The sequence below is a fragment of the Pelmatolapia mariae genome, linkage group LG18, assembly GCF_036321145.2.
Source record: "Pelmatolapia mariae isolate MD_Pm_ZW linkage group LG18, Pm_UMD_F_2, whole genome shotgun sequence".
Taxonomy (NCBI): Eukaryota; Metazoa; Chordata; class Actinopteri; order Cichliformes; family Cichlidae; genus Pelmatolapia; species Pelmatolapia mariae.
This window is the reverse complement of record NC_086243.1, coordinates 11,171,002-11,181,626: the sequence shown is the minus strand read 5'-3', so window position 1 is coordinate 11,181,626 and position 10,625 is coordinate 11,171,002. Positions and strand designations below refer to the sequence as shown.

At 42.2% G+C, this 10,625-nt stretch overlaps 1 protein-coding gene across 1 annotated transcript in view; it reads right to left on the bottom strand.

Moving 5' to 3' along the window:
* Positions 1 to 1,774: 1,774 nt before the first annotated feature.
* Positions 1,775 to 10,625, bottom strand: part of hs2st1a (heparan sulfate 2-O-sulfotransferase 1a) — a 30,975-nt gene continuing 22,124 nt past the window's right edge. The window contains exons 2-7 of the mRNA XM_063462605.1: positions 9,293 to 9,543; positions 9,111 to 9,196; positions 8,707 to 8,845; positions 7,842 to 7,939; positions 5,861 to 6,018; positions 1,775 to 3,547 (exon numbers count right to left, since the gene is read on the bottom strand). Coding sequence (XP_063318675.1) covers positions 3,324 to 3,547; positions 5,861 to 6,018; positions 7,842 to 7,939; positions 8,707 to 8,845; positions 9,111 to 9,196; positions 9,293 to 9,543 — 956 coding nt within the window. The 3' untranslated portion in view covers positions 1,775 to 3,323. The remainder of the gene's footprint in view (positions 3,548 to 5,860; positions 6,019 to 7,841; positions 7,940 to 8,706; positions 8,846 to 9,110; positions 9,197 to 9,292; positions 9,544 to 10,625) is intronic.

Genomic DNA, 10,625 nt, shown 5'->3' with positions numbered 1-10,625 from the left:
TGAGGACAGGAGGGGGCGGAATAGATGTTACTGTGATGCCTTTCATATACATCAGTGATACATCATCAGTATTCACAATCTGTGAACTGCTCAGGCGTAGTGCATGGTGTGGGAGGGCAAAAAATGGAGGCGATTTAATGTGCTGGCAGGTTTGTTTATATTTATTGATATCTGCCATTATCAGACACGTGTATGTCTGCGTTGCACCTCCCCGGAGTTCCACCTCTGTTATCTCACTCAAATAATACAGATGTGGGTGTGTTACAACACATGATAAATGATTATTATCCAGATTACTGAGGGGATGGTGAAGTTTTAGTGAGATGGCTATGGTTCAGACAGGATTTTAAAAAGAAAAAGGAAAAACAGAGGACAAGCTCAAGCTTTTAGGTAAAAATTGCTCTTGTGGCCAAAGGGTGTATGAACATGATCAAAAAGCCATTGTGCCTGTAGTTTGAGCACAATGTAAATGTACATCCAGTAAAATGGCTCCTGGTTTAAAAAAACAACTAAATAAATAAAAAGCAAATTAACTCTACTGACAAACAAAGCACAAGATGTAGCAAATTCTAAAACTACAGGTAATGATATTAAAAAGCAGGCACTGACACAGAATATTGGAAAGCTAAGGCACCGAGCTCAAAGACAGTGTGACTGATCAGTGGTGGGGAGCTGGATGAACACCTACCGCGGTATCGGTTGGCTGAATAGGAGCAGGTGAGTGGAGAGGAGAGGCAGATCAGGTGACACTACTGACAAGAAAGGACAGGCATGTGGGAGTGGTAGTGACTGACATGACAACAGAGTTAGCGTATGGAAAAATTACCCTAGTGACTGAATGAAAAACCCCAGGATGTGACAGTTTGGCTCATTTTTAATTCTTGACCAGCTTTGCTAAACTGAAAGAATCCCCCGGCTCACTTGATTACTGGTAAACATAAAATAAAGAAAAAAGAATCAGTAGAAAATCTGGTATCTGTAGTGGTTTTATACATTTGTTATATGTCATCCAATAAACAGGGAACCTCACATCTGACACTGAAAAACACAACGCTACACAACTTACAGCCTATATGTTAAATGTTGTGTATGTATGGGTGTGTATTAAAGGTTTATTTTAGGTTGTTTACATGGAGCTTTCAGTAGCAGACTGTCGTAAAAACAGGCAGTCCCTGGTCTAACATTAAAAGGCAGCGTGTAACTGAGGCTTCAGAGTAAGAGGGGGGGCATTGTCCATGTTTATCTAGGTCAGAGGGCCAAGACCAGGAAGCTGTAACTGGAGAATGATCTGAGATTACTGGGGATGAGTCCAGTAGCTGATGCCTGTCCAGGGATTATCTGAGAGCATGGATGAATAACGCTGTGGCAGCACTGGCTCACATAAACTTTCCCTGGCCTGTGGTGGCTCCTCTCACATAACCACGGTCCTGTTTCAGTGCCCTCCGTTTATGAAGCTCATCTGCAGGAACTACGAGAAGAGGAGGTGCTGAACACGTGCTGGAAATATAAAGAGGTTAGCTTTACGTCACTGCAATCATCAAATACTGTTTGGAAGTCATGTGAAAATTATAAACACACACACAGAGGCAGGAGTGGACCTGGAGGCTCTTTATCGCCACCTGCAGGACATCTGAAGTAAGCCAGCTCGACTTTTCAGTTTATCTGTATCATCCTTGCTCTGCTGTACACAGTGATGATGATGCAAAAACATTTGAAAAAGAAAAAAACCCCCAAAAAACAGTCATGAACCTCAGGTAGTTTTTTTTTTAAAGTCTTCTTTATATTGTTTGTCAATCAAAAGATGAAAACAGACATGGCAGCCGTGTTATCTTTATGTTCAATCAAAAACCTGCAAAACAAGGCGAACTCTAGAGAAGGCACACGAGACCGAGTGGTTAACTACAGTATGTCCTCAGATGGTAAGGGAGCATCCACTCACCTGGATATACAAATACAGACAGTGACAGCACATCCAGGAAGAAGCTGGGGTTCTTTCCCATCATAACAAAGTATGCCTTTTTAAAATACTTGTAATTTTCATCGTTTCCCTTACACGATTAAAAAAATAAACCCCATTAGAGCCCAAATAAAGCCAATTTATCAAGTAAATGAATGAAGACTGATCTCTTATCAGCCTTTTAAACGTACTGTAATGCTGCAGCTGGTTATGTTAGCTTGGCATAAAAATCAATGAGAAACAGTCTGGCTTTGACTGGGAATGCTTTTCTGAAGCTCCTGAATTAATACATAATTTCCCCACTTGTAAAAAAAAAAAAAAATGGAAACGTTTGGGCTCATAGTGGAGTTAGGTGACACCCAATACAGCAGGGGAACTTCCTCATGTCCACTCTTCATGCTTTAGTTGCTAAAAGTCTTAAATTTACTGGTACAAAAGTCGCATCGAAAACAAGGAAAAGCACATTTCCCCAAACGGATTTTAGCAGCCGCCCGTGTTTAAATGCTTCTACGTGACAAAAGTAAAACCGACAACACGTCCAGACTTCTGTAACCTATCTGCCAGGAAATGCAATGGATTTAAAAAGTTGTAAATATTTACAGAAGCAGCAAGTTCACCTCACTTCAATAAAATAAGGTGTAAACGTTTCCTCCGTTACCCTCCATAGGAAAAGCTGCACATTTATAAGAGTCACACACTTAGTATAGTATAAAACATACACGCCTGCCCCGGGAAACAGTCTGCGTTCACAGGACTTTTACTCATAAAAACCTCAAAAGGCTTCATTCATGTCCAGCAACACAGCAATGTTTCTTACAGTACCGTCTCTTTAAGTTAGTAGTGGTGATGAGGCGTGAGGCATGTCGTTTCACCGGCAAACGTCTTTACATACAAACCAAAAACTTAATAAAGAGATAAAATACAACCAAACACAACCAAACAGTACAGAGCCAATGAGAATCTTCTGGATAGAAGAACAGTGAAGCCAATCAGGAGTGGAGGGATGATCAGCTGTTGGCCGGTCGTCTTTAGGACGCGAGCCGGGAGAGGCCCTCGGCATGGACGACCTTTGGCGTTGAAGTGAAAGGGAGTGGAGCAGCTGCCGGTAGCGATAGCAACCTGCTGATTGAAACACGAGCTCCTCGTCCAGCTGGCCGGCACAGCCGCGAGTAGCAACTGCTGCCAGTCCGGTCGCTGCGTCACAGCCGGATTGCTTCTCCAGCTCTGCATCATGCTCTCAAACGAGGCACACAGTCAGCGGTAGTCCTCAAGTCTCACCTCACTCCCACTTCTGTTTGTCTCAAGAGCGCACAACTGAGCATGGACAAAGTGTTCCGTCCTCCTCCAAAGCACTCCGCTCTCTTCTCTAGTTTTTGGGGTAGATTTTTTCATAGAAGAAATTTTGGGCCAGCAGGTAGAGTTCCCCGTCCTTTTCCCGGACAGCATGCGCCCTGACGAACTGGAACTGCTCCAGGGCAAATTCATAGAAGTCGTTCTCCATCTTCCAGATGGTGGACTGCTGCAGCTTGGCAATAGACTCCTTTGTGGGCGGCTTCTTCTCGCTGGTCTTCCTTAGGTGGGATTTCTTGCCTGTGATGCGAGTGAGGGGGGGGAACAACATGGGATTAAAGGACATGAACTCAATCATTCAGTACTTAGTACATAAGCGGCCTGTTATATTTACTGGTAATGCATTTAAGTGTTACTTTTGTTAGTTTTGCAGAAGCGATTGTTGCAGTTCTTAAAGGAGTCTGTCTTAAAGGGCCAGTTCACCTAAAAATAGGACTTTTATTCATTTAGATTGTGCTGGTGTGTGATGCACAGTTATTTAAGCCTTTTCTTCAGAAATTTAAAAATAAAATACATAAATGTGGGGTGGGTGAGGAGGGGGGGAATTGGGGGCAATCTCCTTGTAGGCAACAAAAATTGCTTCGACAAGCAATTGCAGGTAGGCATGGTGACCTTTTTTGCGCCACGGACCGGTTTATGCCCGACAATATTTTCACAGACCGGCCTTTAAGGTGTCGCGGATAAATACAACAAAATAAAACTAGTACCGGTACCGAAAAAAGAAGATTTATTCATAACACACGTGAAACGACCCAGGAAAACCGAGTTAACGCTAAAAACGATAACAAAATAACGCTGAAAACCGATAAAAACCCTGAAAACCATACATTTCACACCTGAGCCTCAACTCTCGTGGCCCGGTACCAAACGACTCACGGACCGGTACCGGTCCGAGGCCTGGGGGTTGGGGACCGCTGACATAGGTCACCGGTTGGGAGGCAACCCATCTCCAACCCGTCTCCAAACAAGACTGCAGTCACTTTCAGACAGATCGGCAAACGTTTGAAAACAATTGTTGTGTAATTTCTACACAAATTGTAACATGTTACAACTGTCAATCTTTGCAGAAGGGGGACTTGAATTAACTGCTTATATTCCTATATTTAAGCAAAGCATAATCAAGATGGATCAGACTCAGCAGATTTTATAGCCAATATCTCCACAACAAGGAAACTCGCAGCAAAATGACACTATATTGCCAAAAGTATATGCTCATCTGCCGTCACAAGCACTTGCGTGAGATCCCATTCTTAATCCAGTGGGTTTAATATGATAAACCCATTCCACAAAGCTCTCTACATAGTTCTTGAGCTAATCTGAAGCCCACGTGAAGTTTGAAGATCTGTAGTGTTGACTCTACAGAAAGTTGGCAACCTCTGCACATTATGCATCACAGTATCTGATAACCCCGCTCCGTGATTTTATGTGACCTACCACTTCATGGTTGAGTTGCTGTCGCTCCCAATCCTTTCCACTTTATTACAATGCCACTAACAGCTGACTGTGGAATATTTAGTAATGAGGAAATGTCACAACTGGACTTGTTGCACAGGTGGGATCCTATTATGGTAGCGTGACCCAGTCTTTCACAGATGTTTGTAGAAGCAGTCTGCATCCCTGGGTGTTTGATTTTATACGGCTGTGGCCACGAAAGTGATTGGAACACCTGAATTAGATGCTTTGGATGGGTGAATGAATACTTCTGGCAATATAGTGTATCTAAAAGGAATAAATGGCCCTACAATAAAGATGATTAATAGATAAATATGACTTTGCAGTTAACTGTCCATTTAACTCTGGAAACAGGTCACTAAATAGTGTCAAGTTTATTTGCTCTGTATTAAAAAAACCAAACAAACCCAAAACAAAAACCACGCACTGTAAAATAATTAGTTTTTAAATTAACTGTTAATTGCATGACACTTGACTAGGCACAGTGACTATGCATCATCACTGTGCAGTTGTCAGAGAAATAAAAAACAAACAAACAGAAAGAAGCACCACAAACTGTCATGCGTTATCTACAGTCCTCCGGTTTGACCCGATTGAAAGTCACAGATAACTTACTAATGCCAGAAACCTGGCAACCAGGTGCTAGCTGAGTAATTTAGTAAACATTAGCTGTACCCGTGCACAAAAAAACGAGTCACTGTGTACAAAGCTGTTTTTCTTTTTTCTCCAGATCGAGACGACATGACATTTGAATGTGAGACTCAGTCTTCAGATTAATTGATTAATGCGCTCGGGTATATTGAATCATTGTGCATCGGCGTGATTGTCACACCGGACCCTTTTGTGCTCTCCATTATTCATTCTGGCTGCACTCATTATAACTAATCTGTAACTACATCAGTGAAGCAGCACGACTGCATTTTGATCACAGCCGAATTCTCGGGAGAGCAATTCAAAGCGCTAATGAGCAACCGCAGCACGTAAACACACAATATTTAGCCCTGAAATTGCAGTGAGAGGATTGAAGCAGCAAATAATATTTTATATATATATATATATAAATATATATATATAAATATAACTGTGTGGCAGGAGCATCACCTGTTTTGTACAGCTCAGTGGCTCCTTTGAAGAAGCGTGGCAGCGCGGCCTCCAGCATCATGACAAAATCTTCCAGCTCTTCTGTTACGCCGACCAGCATGTACTCATTCACCAGGTTGTACTTTGCCTGCTCCAGAGCCCACTGACTGCCCACGTTCCTACACACAAAAAAAGAAGAAGAAAAAAAGTCATGTTTTTCTTTTCGATGTGGATATTTTCTCTTTATTCTCAGGGAGTCGCTGCTCTGCTGGATGGGAAAAAAAAATCCCACACAGCTTGGAAAAACTGAGCAGAAATGGAGGGGAAGAATGATGTAAGGCCTGACACGGAGGAAGAGGAGGTGATGGAGAGAAGAGCAGCAGAGAGGAGCTGAAAGACAGACAGGATGAACGATTAGGTGAGCCGTGAGTCCGGAGAGGGTTGAGACAACAGGAGAGCGGAGCAAAAGGGAAAAAAAAAAAAAAAAAAAAAAAAAGCTTGGTAGTGAAAATAAAATAAGGATTGTTTAAACCTATAAAGTAAATTGTTGGCAAGGCCTTCTTAAACACATCAATCTATGACTGGCTGCACTGACCTCACCTTTTTGTCTTCACTATTTATTTAATGTTTCCAAGGGCCTTTCCATTACTTTAATATACTGCTCTCTAAATCCCAGACACTCAGACCTTCAGTCAGCAAGAGGGTAGATGGTTTAAAGATGGAAAGCAGAGTTGGCAAAGGATTAGGCAGAGTGAGAGGGATGAGTAGGGTCAGCGAGAGACTGATAAAAAAGGAAGAAAACACAATGTAGAGAGAACGGCTCAAGGCTGTGAGAGGGCTACTGGAGACCTTGAGAAGAGAGTGTAGCAAAGCAGAGAATGACTGAATGTGGTGCTCTATTGAACAAAACTGATACATCACGTCTTTTTTAACAATTTCATCTGCATGCACCGAGGAAAAGACAAGGTCAGTGACTTTGCTTGTTTGTGTTACTGACAACAAACCCAGAGAAAAATATCTCACCGCTGCATTTATTCCTACCCTAACAGTGGTGTTAAATCTGAACCCAATCATGCATATTTAACATTTGATACTGTGCAAATGTCTCGAGCCAGTCTTGATTTATTCCTATTTTGCTCCCAAGGAACCAGACTTGTAATGCAGTTTTTTTTAAGTGCTCTTGAGCAATGGTTCTCTGGGCTTTCAGAAGTTTTTCTTCAGACATTGGCTGCTTTTTCGCTCATTTTCAGTCAAGTTCTTGTACCTGACTGTTTTAGGAGGAACCGGTTTTCTTTCGGAGGCCAAGGAACAGACCCAGGACACGCTGGAGGGATTATGTCTGTCAGCTGCCCTGGGAACGCCTTGGTGTTCCACTGGACAAGCTAGAGGAGGTGGCCACGGAGAGGGAGGTCTATTAGCCAAAAACTCAGCATGGTGTGCAGCGTGTCCTTAAAACCCCCAAAACTGGACATTGGAGGATAAAAGAAATGGCAAGTTTAAAAAAACAAAACAAACCTCCCTGTGACTGATGAACAGTATCTGAAAAGTCACGTGTTTAAGAAACAGTTAAACACCCAGCAAAGGCCTAATACAGGATCTGCAACATTAGTTGATCCATCCACTGATTACCAACAGCAATGATGCTACACGAAAGCCTGACATGACTTTGGGATACTTTACTCTCTGCTGTAGTTTTTTCAGGTCTGCTACTTCTTCTTTTGTTCTCATCTTGTCTGCTTTGCTCATTTAAAAAAAAAAATTAAACACACACTGCACACCACGAAGAAAACAAAACAGTAGTGCATTGATTTATAGCTACACTATTTTATTAGGTACATGAGCTGTATCATTAAACCTGTTCATTCCTGTTTTTGGTTGCAATATAACCAGATCTCTTCTGTCAACATGCAAATGTCTAAAAAAAGGACACACGTTTGATAATGTCAGACTCAATGTGGTCTGAATATGACACAGCAGGAGCAGCAGGTGTTTGAATTCTCACCAGCATTCGGAGTAGTGACCACAGAAAAAGGGAATCTGGAGCCAGAGCTTCTCGGGAGCGCAGTCCGAGCCACCAGCTGATACACATTCATCGAACGTCTGAAACACAGAACATGAAAAACACCAAGAAAGTAGAGGAAAAGATAAGTGTTCCTTCATATTAGACCTTCATATCCCTTAATGCACTTAAAAACAAAAGAAAGACGACAACATTCTGAAGTAGCTTTATGCACAAATATAATCACCGAGCCTTTAAAAGTTACTTTAAGTGGTTATTTTCCACAGTTTAGTCAGAAATTGAATTCTCCAGTAATTATTCTTCTAGTTCAAAAGAAAAAACGAAACACACATTTGGGAGAAATGAAACAGAGGGAATTTTGTCTTAACTGGAATTACCACCTCACAGTGGTATGCTAGTTAAGTAGCTGGTAACAACCCAGTCTGGTCACATTTTATGTCACCACTTCATCAGATTTTCCCGTTAGACACATTTGTGTGAAATTTAGCGATAATTAAACTGCGAATTCTCGACTCTGGTGAGGTCACACTGATCTTGAATACTAACTTTTAATGAGCTCATCCTTGAGTCCAAATGAACATTTGTGCCAGATGTAATTAGATTTTTTTTGCTAGCATTCCTGATGTTTTTCCATTTACAACAACGGGATTCAACCATGGACACCCCAAAAACACTCAATCCCTTGATGACTGTCGGCAGCACAGAGGCCTCAAAATGCTGAGCTCTGGAAGATAAATGCTCGGTTTGATCACTCAAGCCAAATATTAAGTGAGATTTCATCCACAGATCCCTGTTATTTAAATGAAAATGAATCCATTCCTTAAATAAAAGAATAAAGGTGTTTTACCTTCTTGTCTCCTTGTTTTCTGCGTCTCAAGCCGGGCCTGTAATCGTCCCCGAAACGTAAAAAGTAATAATAGGACACCAGCCTTTCAATTGGGTCCCTAATCACATTTATGTAGATGGGCTTCTTCTTCACCCCGAACCTGAGGAGAATTACTCATTTCAGAAAACTCACCAGGAATTAAGTCAAAATACATGAAACAGAATTTTTGTTTTTATGCAATTTTGTTTTCTTAAACATTCAAATAGCTACAATTTGCTTTTCTGAGAGTGAACAGCTTTAAGTGACCACAAGGTGGAGTCAGCTGATCAAAGCCACAGCAGGGTGGATCAACTGGTTACAGGGCTGGTGGTGGGGAGGAAAAAAAAAACAAAAAAAAACACTATGTGAAATGAACGCTTCTTTACTTGGTGAAATCCAGGAAGGAGACGTGTCCGTGGTAGAAAGCCGGCTTCATTTCCCTCCATTCAGTCACATTCTTTACAAACCGCACCTGAACAAACCAAAATCAACATATCACAATAATGATCTCCGTAGCAGACAAAGATGATCAGGTGTAGGAAGGTGGAGGAAACGCAGGTCCCCTGACCTGGTCCTGGAGGGACATGACCGGGTTGTTCTTGGTGGTGTTGATGTGCAGGACGTGGTAGTGGTTCTTCCCGCACAGGTCGTAGGCGATGTTGGTGAAGGAAGTGCTGGCCGTCTTGGGCACCCGGTTGTAGATGATGACCACGTCATCCTCGCTGTCGGACAGCGCTGCGGCTGAGTCCCGCTCCCGCAGGCTGTCTTGCGTGTGCCTCTGCTCGATCTCTCGTACCTCGTGTCTGGCGATGGCTCGTTCTGTGGAGACAAACGGAAATTAGAAAAAGGCGAGTTCAAGATGCAGAAGTTAGATTTTTTTTTTTTTTTTTAATGAGAGTTGCCTGAAAGGAAAGATTAAAAAAGTCCTTCAGTGAGTTACTGATTACTCAAGCTCCAGGTGAAGCTGTTCTCAAGCTGAACTTGACCTTTGACCTCCCTGTGAAGCAGAATAACAGCAGGAACTTTTCCGTGAAAAAGGTCCAGCTCATTTGTTAAACTACTGATCGATTTAAGAGAAAAATAAGAAGACTACATGCTCCAGTTCGATTTCAGAGCATCCCAAATCCTCAAAGCTTTGTGTTTTCTTACTTACAACTATGATCCAACACTCACTGTACTTGACATGCATGCTACAAATATAGTCTTTGATTCAAATCTGATCCACTTACACCTTAAAATATCGTGTTTCCTTGTCAGAAGCGTCAGCGCTGTGTGAGAGACTAAACTGTAACTTCATTAAAAATGGATTTTCATTTCACCATCTGTCGGGAGAGCTTCAAGATCTTTCCCTGCTTCACGCCGAGGATCAAGAGTAATGTCAAACAGGAATATTAGGTAATCATTTTGTGAGCAGCCCATTTCACACCGTGGTACCGCTTCTCTTGTTCGCTAATCAGATTCATCTTTAATATCAGTCCTCTACCTTTACTTTCACTCTCCTCATTTAACTCCAGAGTGGACTGTGTGTTTGCTCATATTTTAGATCAAATAAATGTACCTTCATTTGGACTAGCATGTAGAACAGGCTCAGGGTAATGGGAAATGATTCTTCTGAGAAAGGTATCACATAAAGGGGAGTGGGAAAGGGAACAGTAAGAGGTGGTTCAGGGTTAGAGGTTGGCAGTTATTTGGTGGCTAACTGGACATTTGCAGGACATCAATGTAGCTTAAATGAGAAGGGTGGAGGGTTTTTTGTGAGGCGTGGGGGGGCTGTTTCCACCTAAACACTGCACGAAGCTGCAGAAAAGCCAGACCCCAGTAGCTCAGTGTGAATAGATTGAACACAAAGAAGGCCTGGCCTTTGTCGTCCTTGGGCTTTTCTTTATCTGAATTCGCCTCAG